A 16457-nucleotide genomic window follows, 5' to 3' on the forward strand; every position below is an offset into this window, starting at 1 on the left:
TTCCAGGGGTGGAGACTGTGTCAGATGTGTAAAGCTGCTCATAAAATTGGGAAAATCTGCCTGTGATGTCTACCGGGTTTGTCAGTATCGAACCCGAGGAAGTCTTGACCTTCAGGACCGCTCTGTCTGCTCTCTCCCTTCTGAGCCTAGCTGCTAGGAGTGTGTGTGTGCCTTATCCACTTTCTCAAAAATATTTTTGCTTGACAAACCGCAGGCTAGACAACGCCTTGCTCTCTCAAATCTCTTTTAGTTCCTTCCTAAGGGCACTAATCTCGACCCTCGTCTCAGCAAGGTCACCTTCCTCCCCAGCAAGGGCTATTTCTTTTTCTGTAATTAATCTTTTGACTCGGGTCTCTTAGCAGTTTCAATCTTTTGACTGAGGAGCCCTGTGCCATAATTAAGCCTCTTATTGTGGCTTTCGCAGCCTCCCAAACAGTATGGATGGAGGTCTCACCCGTGTTATTTCTCTCAAAGAAGCTATGTATTTCTACGTCTAGGGTCTCCCGGAAGAGCTTATCTTTAAATAATGTATCATTGCATATCCATCTTTTATCCCTCTATATGTTCGACCCAGGTCTAAGCCAACAGCGACCATGTCAATGTCCGACCATGCCAACACTTCAATTGTCGCATCTGTGATCTAATGTTCTAGGCACCCTTCTAAGAATATATAATCAATGCGAGTGAAGGTTTGGTGGGGTGGTGAATAAAATGTATAGGCCTTATTCTGTGGGTGTGTGATCCTCCATGCATCTACGAGGTGATGTGCTGCAACTAGCTGCTGAAAGGCCCCATTGTCTGGATGGGTAAAGCTCCCACACGATAAGACTGCCAATCTATGTGCGGGTTTGTGATTTGATTAAAATCTCTGCCACAGATAACAGGCCCCCCCTCCATCTAGGGTCATCAGAATATCTTTGCAAAACAATAGCTGCATATGATTGGGGGCATACACTGAACACAGTGTGACTGCTGTGGAGCCAGTGGACCCTTGCACAATGAGAAATGCACCCTTGGGATCTCTGCGCACACATGTCATTTGGAGCCGCAGGGAGGCCCGGTATAGCATGCCCACCCCTCCTTTCTTCTGAGGCCCAGATGCCCATATTGATCCCCCTATGCATCCCTATGCATCCCCCTCTCACTTCAACTTCAATTCTCCTAACTGCTTGTATTTTGTTTCTTGGACAAATAGTATGTCGAGGTTAGCTAATCTGAAAGTGTGTCTAAGCATGGCCCTTATTTGCCGTGAGTTTAATCCTTTTACATTGAGAGAACCTATTCTAATTCGGTTAACCCCCATCATCTCTCTGAAACAGTCTTGTTACCGGCTTCCTGGCTTGCTTCATTGGTGGTCGTGCCCTCAGCATTTTCACTTTCCTTAATGATTCTCTCATGGACTGCCAGCTACAGTCAAGCCCCCCACCCCCAACCCCCCATGAAAATGTAGAAAAGAAAGAAAGAAAACATTCAGCTGTGTTCTCTTCAACTGCGGAGACGCCCCGGGTGTTAATATAGGGCCACACAACGGGTGTTGTCCCCAGGAACGTCCGTCTTCCCCTCATTTTGAAACACAAGTCTTAAGCGGTCGCTCTGTATCAACGATCAATGATGCCCAGCCCGGCTTCAGTTTGAGTTGAATCTAGATTGCACGATCTGCCCATCTCGATACCATCAGGGGGTGTTTAACCGTTGAAACTTCTTGCCCCCTCTGGACTTGCTTTTTTGTCGCCATGGGCCAGAGAGAGTTCTTGCATGCTCCGATGATGAAGGGGCTTCTTCCCTTTCAGTTGCGCTTGGCCCGCTTGTAGGCTACAAAGAACTCTCTCTGCTTCATCCCTTGAGGTGACCCTATATTCTTCATTTCCATACGAGAATATCAAGGCGAACGGATGATTCCACCAATATCTCGTTCTCCTTTCTCGCAGCCATAGGGTTGGGGGACGGCACAATCTTCTCTGCGCCAGGGTACCGGCTGAGAGATCCTGGTAAATCCTTATTTTGGAGTCCTCAAAGTCAATTGTTTCCAACTCTTGCGCCTTCTGGAGGATATCTACTTTATGCTTGTAATGGTGACACCTCGCCAGAACTGATCTCGGTCTGCCAGGGGGGGGGCCCTCTGCCCGATGGACTCTCTCAAATTCCAGTTGTGGGGAGATTGGAGAGGGAACTACGGAAGTTATGAGAGCTTTGATTCTTCTTTCTAGGGAAGCAGGGGTCTCATTTGGGGCTTCCTTGAGGCATTGTACCCTTATATTCACCCTTTTTTATCAATTCAACAAATCGTCAACTTTTGCTTCTAGATCCCAGTTCTTCTGCTCAAGCTCTTGTAAACGGCCCACCGTCCTCATTTCACTTATATATGCCGACTGCTGGTAGTTCTCCAGGGCCTAAACCTAATCCTCTGTCTTATGAATCTTGTCCTGTAGCATGCTAACTGTCGTGGTCGTGCTGGTCCTAAACGCACACATTTCTCTCAGCAGGAGGCGAATGTCAACTTTAGTTGATAGTTCCTGGTCACCTCCTGGGATTGCAGTGTCATCTTGAGGCACAGAAGAGGCCATGTTCGTGGACTCCCTGTGGAATTTCTGCACCTTCTGAACTGTAGAGGGGCCCATGTCCTGCTGCATAAAGAGTGTGTGTTATGTGTCGCTGCAGGGTCTTTGCGATGCTCCTTACAAAAGGGGGCGTATCCCTGTAGGCTGCTTCTCCCACGGGAATAAGCCTTTGAAATTGCGGGCAGAGTTTTGGAGCGGCCAGTGTGATTTTGGTCTTGCAACTGTTCCTGGCTGTCACACGACCTTTTCCTTCCGCACCCCAGCTTTCTTGTTCACCATGCGCCACGGGAGGGGTCTATGCGATCGTCACTCGTCCCAAGCTGCGCTGTTGTCCTCCAGCCCCAATACAGAGCACTCCTTCACCGGGGAACAACCTACTGCTCCCTACGTATCCGTACGCTCGCAGCCCGGAGTGGGCCCCCACTTATCGAATATCACAGGACTCACAATCCACTCCCATGGCTATTGTCTGCCGGCTGACAAAAACGCAATAAGACTCTGAGGGGAAGCTGCGGGATGAAGCTAGTCTCCCCTGCGAAGGGAGAAAGAGGGTCCTCCTCTAGGCAGATCTTGCAGTTGAGCTCAATTCCCCGGTGTGCAGTTTTTGTGCTGCGTGAATGGTTGAAAGTCTTTGTGTTGCCCACTCCCGGTTGTGGACTCAGCCCCAGCCTGCCGCCACTGTCCTCTGAGTGTAGGGCCTCTTCTTAATTGGGTCTCCTTGCCGTGCATTGCCCCTCCAGACCTTGGGATATAGATCAAGTGGAGGGGAAGGCGGATGGACAGCTATACCCCGCCTCCTCACGGACTCCTGCGGTGCCTACGGAGTCCGGAGCTTCCCCGGCCCGCCCGCTCTCCTTACCTCGTGGCCGGGCTTAATAATGTTCGCCCCAGAGGTTTCCTCTGCTGGTTCGCCTAGCGTGCATTGGGGCTACAGGCACGCCGCTCCCCACCACCCGGCTGCACCCGCTCCGCTCTTCACTCCAAGGGGGCCAGTCTGGCGCAGGGGAGCACAAGCGGAGACATGCCGGGTCGGGGGGGCAGTGCTCAACTCTCTTGCAGAGCGTGCCGCTCAACTCTTGGGGGACCAGGGAAGGCCATGGGCAAGCCGTCCCAGCTCTCCTCCCAGCACTCCAACAATGTGCGCTGCTGCTGGAGTCTCCTCAAGGCCGAAGCTTGGTCTTGGGGCTCCCTGTAGATGCCGCAAGGAGTCTTCCCCGCCCCCGGTAGCCCACGGCTGAATTGTCTGCTTGTCACCGCGATGTCCGGCGCCCTCAGGCGACCCAGCGAGCACACCACACTCCACACCAGAGGGCCTCCACGCGCGGGCTTGAGAGTCAACTTCGCCATCAGTGTTCTCCGGGAAGAACTGCCCGATTTTACTCAGGACACCGGCAAGCAATGCAGGATCCCTTCCTCTACAGAGATGTCGGTAGACTGTAGTTTGCGGGCAGGGCAAACTTCTAAGATTTGCTCCGTACCATCGGTTCCTCAGGAGCTGAACTCTCAGGCTTCCATGTAGCCTGCGCCCCCTGGTGGTCTCCACTCATTTTCCTTTTAACCTTTTATCTTCAGGTGCTTCCTGCACCCCTTTTATCTCTGGTTCATTCACTTTGTTGTGCACCCTTGCATCTTCTTTTGCTTAGCTTTCTCTGTTATGCCTCTTGCACACTTCCTTCTTTCTATCGTTCACACAAGAACCTTTCATTTCCTTATCGTGCCTCTTGCACACTTCTTTCACTTTCCTCATTCCTCCTTTCTTTCTTTCTGTCCTTTTTATCACTCTTGATTTCCGCTCTGTGCCGCGTTACAAAATCTCGTCTTTCTCCCTTTCCACTCCAGCCAACCGCATGCGCCTAAGTTTCTCTTTCTCACTTGTTCGAAACTCACGGGGTAGCATATTGCGGGCGAGCAGTCTTTCCTGGATGCATTGGGTCGAGGTCAGGATCTCGCCACCTGCCCCTTAGACACCCTTAGTACCGGCAAACGTCCCAACACCTGAACACCGCCAGCAGGATACAGGCGGCCTCGCTCCGGCTCCCTGGAGACACAGCTCCCTAGCCACGCTGCAGCCCCCCATGAGCACCAGGCCAGCGTCTGGGCACGCCATTCTCGTCCGGATCCTCTAGGCTTCTTTTCCTGCAGCTCCCTACTCCTTCGCTCTTCTGGTCCTATCAGCATTCCCAGCTCGCTCCATGATTCTGGCAGAACCACCCTTTTTTATACTGCAGATGGGTCAAGTAAAGTCAGGTGTGCACAGTTGGGGAAAAGTGCCTGACCTTGCCAACTCTATTAGTGGAACAATTCAAGGGTGTTAGATGGTAAGCCTCACTTCGAATGCCTATGTTGTTTCTATGGGTAATCGTCATTGCTCCTGATCGCCTCTTCCTCGTCCCCGTACTTACTGGAAATGGGGAGGGGAGATGGGATGTGACTGGAATTACCCCATTAAGGCTGAGGGAGAGTGGGTTTTTGCATACTTGGGAAGGGGGAATACCATGTTCGCTCTTAGGTATTCTCCTTTCAATCTCCTGTGATCCTCCCTCAGTTGTCCACTCCCAAGGTTGGGATCCAAAAGCGATGGCCATTCCAGAGCCACCGGACTGGAAGATCCTGGGGGAGTAGGTGGGTTTCTCACAGTACCTACTCTTCAAAAAGCCAATATGCATTTGGCTCACAGTCATCTGATGGCAGCCCATCAAGGTGTGGCCAGCCACAGAGGGAATGTCTTGTACCAAACAAACAATACTACCTGACTTCTCCAAATTATGTAAGACCAGCAGCAAAAATATTCCCCAAGTCACTTTTTTTATGATCTTGTTATTTTTGATCGCTATGGACATTATTCGGCCCCTCGAACCAAGATCAGAATGGCTGTCGATAAGATACATCCTGACCATCCTTGATTAAGCCACTCAATATCCTGAGGATATTCCATTATGAAATGTCACAATTCGAGACATCCTGAGTAGATTTCCATCAGGGACTCTTTACTGATCAAGAACATCTTTCATGCAAAACATTAGGAATTACATGACAAACCTTATGAACCTTGTATATTTTACGCTCCAAGATTGTGAAATCTCTGGCACAGAAGGTAGTTGATAAAGATGGGAATAATTTACAATTTGCTATCCATGGTCTTATTTCCATGGATAAAACAACCAAAGTCTGATTCTGGATTCTCATCCTTTTAATTGGTATATGGGTGTAAATCCCCAACGGGTTGCACGTAATAAGAGCAGCGGGAAAAGCAAGGGAACAACCATGCCAACCTAGCAAAGTTCTTAACAAATACCCAAAGACACATGAAAATCTTAAAGGAAGAGAGAAGGGTCAAGCAAAACAAATGTAATTGTACAACACGGAGATAAACTAAGGATGTTTCAAGTGGGAGATCAGTTTAATTGCTCCCCAACCGTGAATACAAGTGCTGAACATACAGAGTTACTAAGATTATTGGAAACGTATATTATAAAACCCACGACCCGACGATCACATCAAACAGGACTCTATATCATGCCCAGCATTTTTATTGAAAATCAACTATAGAAATCCAGGACTTCTTGACCGAATTCCATGACTATATTTCAACCCATAATTTGCCAAGTCAAAATGATTACACAGCAAATGTAGACCGCGCATGGTACCGTCCGCATAGTTCTACTGCCCCCTGAATCAATGAGAAAGATCATCAAAAAAGCATCCTAGAAAATGCTGAAGATCCGAGGGATAGAAAAATCATTTCATGAGTAGTCTCACCCATTTTAGTTAAAACCAGATAATGCGCGATGGTTGCTCTACAAGTATTCCAGAAGGTGAATGCATTGTCAGTTTGGTGGTTCTCTAATTGCTTACATTGATTAACTTAAATGAGTAGGAAAATCCATGTACATGTCAACATAACAAAATTATATTCACAGACCACTTAATATGGTGGTAAAGGGAGAACTGCATTTTCTATCCCACAAGGTTTATTACCCCCTCCCATACATTTCAGAGATTGATGGACCCATTGTTAGGGAGAATTCTCTCTTTGGGCTGAATTGCCTAACCTAGTGAGTCCCCCAGCAGCTTTGCTGGATTTCTGGAGTTTGTTTTTATCCTCCTGCCAAGAGTGAGACTCTTTTTTTTCCCACTCTTGGACATGATTTATGGTATTCCTTTGACTGGTAATGTGTTTTATGGGCTATGGGGTCCTTTACTTCATAGGGTCTCATGCATTTTTCCTATGTGTGTTACACAGCACCCTCCGTGCAGTAACACAGGGGTGTCATAACGACACCCCACCATAGACTCCATATCCTGGGACTGACTACTGTCTCCCAGGGCATGTAAAGTCACCATTGGCTTTACTATTCCCAAATTATTAACAGAAACCAGTACAAACCATCATATTGTGGACGTACTGGTTGGGGCAATTCGATTGCCCGGGGTCTGTTAGTCGAGGGGGCACGTCTCCGTCCCCCCTGATCGAGTTTTGGCTGGTGGCAGTGGAAACTACTTTTTATATTCAACCGCGAATATTTTCCTACGGGATTTTCCCATTGTTCGAGGCTACCAACTTTAATTATTTAATTCTTATAGCCTCGAACATACCGCCGGTTTATTTAATTAATATTAATTCTCCGGTTGGTATTTTTTGCCAAGACTCGATTCAAAAATGGCGTTTGTGTTCTCTTCTGTGACTCCAACCCAAGTCGAGCCCTTTGTTCCACTTTTTGGCGGGCTTCTCCACAGAAGCCTCCAAAAGTGGTGCCACTCTGTCTGGGTTCCACAGGGGGTGCGGGAGGGGGTTTAGGCACCCTGGACTGAGTTACCGTGGTAACTCAAGTCGCACTCTTGTGTGATTGGCCCAACACCACTTAGCATGTTTGAGTGACAGCTAGGCTGTGTGAATGGGGGTTTGCTGCATAAAAGCAGGGCTTTGGGGACTGGAACTTCAGAAGTCGCCACAGGACCTGAGAATCCGACGAGGGAGAAGCTGAGCCGACCTACCACAACAACACCACTGGTGGAGCCCTGCGGAACCGACTCACCACTTCCCGACGACAGAGAAGATCTCCCGGCTGGAGAGGCTTCTTCCCCTGACTGGTGGGCACAACCAGTTTACCTTTCTTTCTTCGCACCACAGCCCGGTTTGTGGTCGAACTGCCCGTGCCAAGCACCCCGGGGCCGGATAGCCACTCGCCACTGAACCGCGAATCAACGGACCGCTCCTTGTACCTGAGAAACTCTGCGGCTGGTTTCTTCCCTGGCAGTGCAACTGTCCCCTGTCTTCCTCCACGACGAGATCCTCTCTTCCCCCGGACGAAGCACCGACTTGCACCCGCTGCCAGGAACAACTGCCCCCGCTGGAGCGTTCTCACCACTTTAAGGTACCGTGTCCGCCAGGCCTCCCTTTCTAAAGATTGCAACAAGGTAATAATAACTCCTTAACCTTCTGGACTAGGTTGGCTGCCTTGACCCTCTACCTGGTCCCTTTTCTTTGATCCAACTTCTTTTTGAACCATTACAAGACTTTTGTGCACTGCAACCGTGTGACCGTGGACACATTTCGTTTGGATCCTCTTAAAGCGGATCCGGCCTACTAACTCTGAATTCACGGTTTTACTTTGCCTTCCTCTCTTGCTATGTTCTTGTAAAAGTGTTGGGATCTGTTTCAATTTGTTCTCTGCTTTTCTCTCCCTTTTTAAAAACGAACTATTAGAGTGCCATCTACGTTAAGCGCTCACCGCTGTCTGAAAATAAGTGGGGCTTTACTTAAGACTTGTCTAATATTCTTTTAAGGGAGTGTATATCTTTTAGTGACCGTGTTTTTGAATTGCTTACTGTTAGTGCCTGTGTGTTTTTCTAGATGTGGTTTTAAATAAATATTTATATCTCTTTTACACCAAGCCCTGGTCAGTGTTTACTTGTTCTATTGTGTGCTCTTGACCTATTGTGAATACTCTGTATGCTGCCTAACTCTTCTTGAGGGAAGTCTGACTGCTCAGCCACAGCTACCAGGTAAATCTGGGTGGGGCAGACTGCTACCCAAGTGGGTTCACTGCCAAACACCTGTAGTCCTAAATCTTTTGCAGTGGTCCCAGAGGGAACTGCACAGGTTTCCGCCTAACACCCATCCAGAGCAATGCCTGGTCTGAACATCTTCCATACATTTGTTCTACCTTACATCAAGCCGGGCTCGCAGATCATCTTAGTAATTGGTCCATGAAAAAAACATTAGTTAAGTAGTTGGCAATTAGGAATGGAGTAATAAGATCCCAAGTATGTGAAGTAGAACCTATTCATGGAATACCTGAGAAATGAAAGATCTGACATCATCAAATTACCATCCTTCCATCCTCAACTGGACGGCTCCATTCAAAACCATTTTCAATAGCTGAAAAGTTCATAGTATGAGTGTACATGAAACTAAGTCTGTGACCATGTGGGCCAACTCATTGCAAAGACAAGTTACTACTTTCAAGCTACCTTTAAATATTGTCTTTGTGACATTACTTCACATTTTTTCCAAAATTAGGCTTTTTCATTCATCCTTCGTCATCCCTAATCTGTTTCCAGAACCTTTTACTGATTGAAGCAGAGAGGGCAAGAGGAAAAGGAAGGGGATGGAGACAGACACACAGACAAGACAGAGACACATAGATATAGAGAGAGGAAGACAGAGAAACAAACATTGACCGGGGGAATGAGAACTGGAGAGTGAGAGAGACTTAAGACACAAAGGGAGTGTTAGGCAAGGACAAGGGGATTGGGAGGGAGGGAGAGAGAGAGAGACAGACAGACAGAGAGAGAGAGAGAGAGAGAGAGGGAGAGAGAGAGAGAGAGACAGACAGACAGAGAGAGAGAGAAAGAAAAAGAAAGAAAAACAGACAAGCAGAGTGATATAGTGACATAGGTACAGTGCTAGAGAGACACACAGACACAGTGATCAATATACATTAAAGAAAAACTAGATTATTCTATTGACGTTTATTTTAATTTGGGAGTTCTGTGTATGTTATGTACCCATTTATTAAGCCTGTTTTGTATATAAGGGAGACAAATGTCAAGTTGAAAGCTGCTAGCCAGGACTAAAAAGTAACTTGCCCCCTCAGTTATTCACATACACAAGCAAACCATGTCTTACGCACTGAGTCAACTATCGCTAGCCAGTGTACATTTTGAGATCTGTAGTGTATTATCGTGTACATTAGTTACCATGCAGCTAATGTCAGTATTTGTTTCCTTATGTAAATAAACTATGAATAGTAGATGTGTGTATGTTATGTGGTCTATTTTTATTTTAGATCGCTTGTAAGCCACATTTCCTTTTTAAATGGGATTGGTCTGGATCGCACAGTACATCTCACTGGGGGGGATAATGATATATGATATGGCATTTATAACGCGCCTATACACAAGTGTTTCAAGGCCCAACGATGGGTCTACGATCAATCAAGTGCAATCAAATTGGCTATTGTAAGTAACCTCTGTTACCAAATCTGTACTTATTGTGTGGGGGAGGTTGTGAACTTACTATGTTCCTTTAGTTTACATTAATCTTCCTAATAAGTTTGAAAAATGAAAGAATTTTGCCTTTAATGAAATGTTCTCCTTTCATTTTTTCCCCACTGACTAGGTGGTCTGGTATCACCTAAATCAGTGGGCCTCAAGAAATGTTTCACTGTGCGATGGACTTATGTTTAATCACTTCCGCATCCTCTAAATCAGACTACCAATATCCCACACTAGGCGGTTCCTTGTTGAGCTATAGTTTCCTTAACATCATAGCAATAGTCTAAGTGCGCCCTTATGTTTACAGGCTTGTTTTTGGCACTATACAAATATAAATAAATAAAAAGGGGACACATGTCTGATTCACAATCTAATTACAATCACTAGCTTGACTATCCACATTCAGGAATAGTGACCTCAAAGTTAACTTGTCCACCTTATCAGCGCCATGTTCTCGTTTCATTTTTCTACAATAAACCATACATGAGGCTTTTATGACCTCAGCTGTTTAATTAAATGAATTCTTTACTCCTTTAATCTAAGGTCAATGTTGTAGCGTATGAACATCTGTTTGAAGTCCAGAGCTAACTGTGGCCATTTTAAAATCAGTATTGGGAACTTCTCCTGGGATATGTAGAAGCATTGTAATAAATCTCTTTTTTTTTTATCAGGAAACGTATCCATCATTAAAACCAAGTGGCTGCAATTAAACCCGGGAAGTATCACTCAGAAGAGTAAGATCAATATTACAGAAGATGGACAAAGTCAGTCCATGGACCTTGAAAAGACATCAACACACTCACGGGAGAGCCAAACACCCTGCACATGTACTGAATGTGGCGAAAGCTTCACAGACCCATCCAGCTTCCTAAGGCATCAGAGTTGTAATGTTGAAGATACACCCCAGAAATGCATCTATTGTGAAATGACATTTATCCATCACTCTCAACTTAAGGAACATCTGAGGAGCCACATGGGGGAAAAATCATTTGCTTGCAATATCTGTAGAAAGAGCTTTATTAACCAGCTGAGTTTAATTGTACACAAGAGATCCCACAAGGGCGAGAGACGCTTCAAGTGCACAGAGTGTGAGAAAAGCTTCGCCCAGCGGGTGCAACTGGAAAAACATCAGAGAGTCCATACAGGGGAGAGACCATACCAGTGTACTGTGTGTGCGAAAAGCTTCAGTCAGAGGGCAAATCTGTACAAACATCAGATGATCCATACTCGGGAGAGACCATACAAGTGTACTGAGTGTGATAAAACATTCATTCAGAAGTCCGATCTGTGCAACCATCAGAGGATCCATTCTGGTGAGAAGCCCTTCAAGTGCACAGTGTGTGGCAGGCACTTTCGATGGACATCACTTCTGAAGAATCACCTCATGATCCACTCTGGGGAGAAGCCCTACAAGTGCACAGAGTGTGGCGAGCACTTCATTCGGATGTCTACCCTGAAGCTACATCAGAGAACCCATCTGAGGGAGAAGCCGGTCATGTGAGCAGAATGTGATGAGCACGTTACTGACCCATCAATTCTAATGACTCATGAGAGAGCCCAAATGCAGGCGTTAGCCAGTGGAGGTTCCAAAAACACAGAGCTTTTTTAAAACGACAGCCTTTTGTTTTGATGTTCCATAGTAAACCCTATTCAGAGTTCAACAACTGAAGGGGTTCAATTTGGTATATTAAAAATGTCACATTTGGCACAGGAATAAGGAAAATAACAGATGTGCTGTTGCATACAGTGGAGAAAATTATTCTAGAGGAGTATGTCCCATTTACATTCACAATTATTGTATAACTCTACCCAACTTAAAGTAATTACGTGTAACAAACATAGTACGTAGAAGCAACAGAACCAAAAAAAGATATAAGAGCATGGATACAGGAAAATATGACTAGAGGAAACATGGGGGGGTACATAGATCTACCCTAGACGACAGCCTATTGATCAGAAGTTAATATATGAACTGCTGTGTAGACATGTTGTGAACGGCATCTGCCTTCTGACTCAAGGTGATCAATGAGGTCCTGTGATTCCATCAGCCACAGTGGAGTTGTAGTGTGTCTTGCGCTGCAATTGATGACATCCACTCACAGACAGTGCCTTAAGGTGGGACTATATGTTACCCTGAGGGATTTATAGACCAGAGCACAGGGTTAAAATGTGTACATCTGAGAGTGCAGATACAGAGAAGCTACAGACTGGGAGTCTGCAACCTGTGGCTCTGTAGATGTTTTGAATTCGAACTATCATCAGCCTTACCTAGCATAGCCCTTGGCGAGCAAGTGGGGGAATCGTAGTCCACAAACTGGTTTGAAGGTGCAAACCCAGGCTGCAGAAGAAAGATAAAAACTGAATAGAGTTGTTGGGCATCTAATAATGAGCCAGCCAAAGATTGGGGTCTCTACTTGGGGATCCTGACTGGGGCCTTCTGCCTATAGTGTGAGAAGGGTAATTGTAATTGTTTATTTGTAAAGCGCTTGTACACAAGTGAAGTTCTTCAAAGCGCTTCAAGGTGGGAATGGAACAAGGGGATATCATCTTCATTCTTCAGCCTTGAAGATTCTGAATGATCTAACAGTAATAACTAGCATACTAGGCCAGGGCATTTCTACTAGTATAAGTGCGTGACAAAGAGGGAGTGGGAGGCGGGAGAGGAACATGCAAGACAAAAAAGGTTGGTCATCAGTGCGCCTTTGCATGCAGGCATAACCAGCTAGGGTGGGGCGATGGAGGAGGACAGGACAGACAAACATGCTAAGCCCTAGGACATTCAAGGTCGTGCAAGTGCGCAGACAGAAGTGGGGGCGGGCTTGGAGCCCAGTCCAGCAGGAGCCAAAGTGCAGAGTGGGTGCCACTCTCATGGAAAGTATTCTGAGTGCAGTAATGCAAGGTAGAGTGCGTAGGCCTGGAGGCAAGTACGGACTGGTGGGGAGCCTGGGACCTGTGAGGCTCTGGAGGTGCACCAGGGGACCAGTCAGGGGAAGAGAACAAGGGAGGGGAGCAGGAGAGAAAAGAAGGTTAGTGAGGGAGAAAGAGGTAGAGAAGAGGAAAGTCTTGAGGAGTTTCTGGAACTTAAGGAGGTCCGGCTCAAGACGGAGAGAGGCAAGTAGGCTGTTCCAGAGGGAGGCACATGCAGGGTGATGCAATCCTTAACTTATGAGCTACGCTTTTATGTCTCTATTCCGACAGGACAGTACTCCTTGAGATACACAAAACAGCCTACTAGACCACAGCAAGCCTCCAGAGGTATTCATGCTCCCTGCCCACAGTGGCCCAAGACGGATTCTTGAGGCATGGCTGACAGAAAGTGGTCTATAAGCCTAGAAATATTTCCTGAGATAATATAGTGATAACCCCCACATATGTGAGGAAACCCTGCAAATCAAGAAGCTTCATATGCGAGGAAGCCCTGGAAATCAGGAAGCTTCATATGCGAGGAAGCCCTGAAAATCAGGAAGCTTCCTATGCGGGGACACCCTGCAAATCCAAGATGCTTCATATGCAAGGAAACCTGCAAATCAAGACGCTTCATATGCGAGGAAGCCCTGGAAATCAGGAAGCTTCATATGCGAGGAAGCCCTGCAAATCAGGAAGCTTCCTATGCGGGGACACCCTGCAAATCCAAGATGCTTCATATGCAAGGAAACCTGCAAATCAAGACGCTTCATATGCGAGGAAGCCCTGGAAATCAGGAAGCTTCATATGCGAGGAAACCCTGCAAATCCAAGATGCTTCATATGCAAGGAAACCTGCAAATCAAGACGCTTCATATGCGAGGAAACCTGCAAATCAAGAAGCTTCATACGCGAGGAAACCCTGCAAATCAAGAAGCTTCATATGAGAGGAAACCCTGCAAATCCAAGATGCTTCATATGAGAGGAAACCCTGCAAATCAAGAAGCTTCATATGCAAGGAAGCCCTGCAAATCCAAGAAGCTTCATATGCAAGGAACCCTGCAAATCAAGACGCTTCATATGCAAGAAAACCCTGCAAATCCAAGATGCTTCATATGCAAGGAAACCTGCAAATCAAGATGCTTCATATGCGAGGAAGCCCTGGAAATCAGGAAGCTTCATATGCGAGGAAACCCTGCAAATCAAGAAGCTTCATACGCGAGGAAACCCTGCAAATCAAGAAGCTTCATATGAGAGGAAACCCTGCAAATCAAGAAGCTTCATATGAGAGGAAACCCTGCAAATGAAGAAGCTTCATATGCAAGGAAACCTGCAAATCAAGACGCTTCATATGCGAGGAAGCCCTGCAAATCAAGAAGCTTCATACGCGAGGAAACCCTGCAAATCAAGAAGCTTCATATGAGAGGAAACCCTGCAAATCAAGAAGCTTCATATGCAAGGAGCCCTCCCAATCAGGATCTTCATATGCAAGGAACCCTGCAAATCAAGAAGCTTCATATGCAAGGAACCCTGCAAATCAAGACGCTTCATATGCAAGAAAACCCTGCAAATCAAGAAGCTTCATATGCGAGGAAGCCCTGCAAATCAAGAAGCTACATATGCAAGGAACAATGCAAATCAAGATGCTTCATATGCAAGGAAACCCTGCAAATCAAGAAGCTTCATAGGCAAGGAGCCTGGCAAATCAAGAAGCTTCATATGCAAGGAACCCTGCAAATCAAGACGCTTCATATGCAAGGAAACCCTGCAAATCAAGAAGCTTCATATGCGAGGAAGCCCTGCAAATCAGGATCTTCGTATGCAAGGAACCCTGCAAATCAAGAAGCTTCATATGCAAGGAAACCCTTTAAATCAAGAAGCTTCATATGCAAGGAAGCCTTGCAAATCAAGACGCTTCATATGCGAGGAAGCCCTGCAAATGAAGACACTTCATATTCAGGGAAACGCTGCAAATCAGGAATCTTCATGTGCAAGGAACCCTGCAAATCAAGACGCTTCATATGCAAGGAAACCCTGCAAATGAAGACACTTCATATTCAGGGAAACGCTGCAAATCAGGAAGCTTCCTATGCAAGGAACCTTGCAAATGAAGACGCTTCATATTCAAGGAAACCCTGCAAATCAAGAAGCTTCCTATGCAAGGAAACCCTGCAAATCAAGAAACTTCATATGCAAGGAAACCCTGCAAATCAAGAAGGTTCATATGCGAGGAAGCCCTGCAAATCAAGAAGCTTCCTATGCAAGGAAACCCTGCAAATCAAGACGCTTCATATGCAGGGAAATGCTGCAAATCAAGAAGCTTCATACGCGAGGAAGCCCTGCAAATCAAGACGCTTCATATGCAAGGAAGCCCTGTAAATCATCAAGAAGCTTCCTGTGCAAGGAAACCCTGCAAATCAAGACGCTTCATATGCAGGGAAATGCTGCAAATCAAGAAGCTTCATATGCAAGGAAGCCTTGCAAATCAAGATGCTTCATATTCATGGAAAACCTGCAAATCAAGAAACTTCATATGCAAGGAAACCCTGCAAATCAAGAAGCTTCATATGCAAGGAAACCCTGCAAATCAAGACGCTTCATATGCAAGGAAACCCTGCAAATCAAGAAGCTTCATATGCGAGGAATCCCTGCTAATCAGGAAGCTTCCTATGCAAGGAAACCCTGCAAATCAAGAAGCTTCATATGCGAGGAACCCTGCTAATCAGGAAGGTTCCTATGCAAGGAAACCCTGCAAATCAGGAAGCTTCATATGCGAGGAAACCCTGCAAATCAGGAAGCTTCATATGCGAGGAAACCTTTTACCTGTACTTACCTTGTAATCATAAAGCAGACACTTTTACCTATTATTGTATATTTACTGATCTGAATTTTGAATATTGAACTAGTTAGCTGTGAAGTCCAAGGCATCTAAGCAGTAAAATTTGATTTAAGAGGCAGCACCGCTTTGATGCCCAGATTGGCGATAAACATATATTGCAATACTTTGAGCTCCCTCTGTCATTGTTTCCGTCCTCCTTGGCTGATTTGCTAATATGAATCAATACTATGTATAGCTCTGTGGGTATAACCCTAATTAATGATCTTAATTCTCAATGTATTCGATCTTGTAGAGGGGCGATTCCCCATATTAAAGACCCTACAGTAACTGGCAGCCAATGGTACTCTTTCTTAGTAGAGCGGGAGTTGTTGATGGTGAATGGGAACATAGAGTGGGATGTGCCTCCCGCCTTCACGTGGAAGTGAGGTCTTCAGGGTTTGACTATTGACTATCTCTTTTTATCCAGAGATTGGTTTAGGAATTGTACGAACTTTCATGTTAGAGTCTCAGATGCCAGTGACCATAATATGTTGATTGGATCTTTTGCACAGCCTTAAATCCATCAGAATGCCAGATTGGGGCTGTGTATGTCAATTATGGTAGGAATAGAGAAGTGAGGTTTGAGGGGGGTGTCATCGAAGGTTAAATCTTTCTCTG

At 46.1% G+C, this 16457-nt stretch overlaps 1 protein-coding gene across 1 annotated transcript in view; it reads left to right on the top strand.

Annotated features, from left to right (window-relative positions):
- Nucleotides 1-16133, top strand: part of LOC138565812 (zinc finger protein 629-like) — a 115116-nt gene extending 98983 nt beyond the window's left edge. The window contains exon 3 of the mRNA XM_069643006.1: nt 10730-16133. Coding sequence (XP_069499107.1) covers nt 10730-11559 — 830 coding nt within the window. The 3' untranslated portion in view covers nt 11560-16133. The remainder of the gene's footprint in view (nt 1-10729) is intronic.
- Nucleotides 16134-16457: the final 324 nt, after the last annotated feature.

Source organism: Ambystoma mexicanum, chromosome 1p (assembly GCF_040938575.1).
Source record: "Ambystoma mexicanum isolate Mex_15411 chromosome 1p, UKY_AmexF1_1, whole genome shotgun sequence".
Lineage (NCBI taxonomy): Eukaryota > Metazoa > Chordata > Amphibia > Caudata > Ambystomatidae > Ambystoma > Ambystoma mexicanum.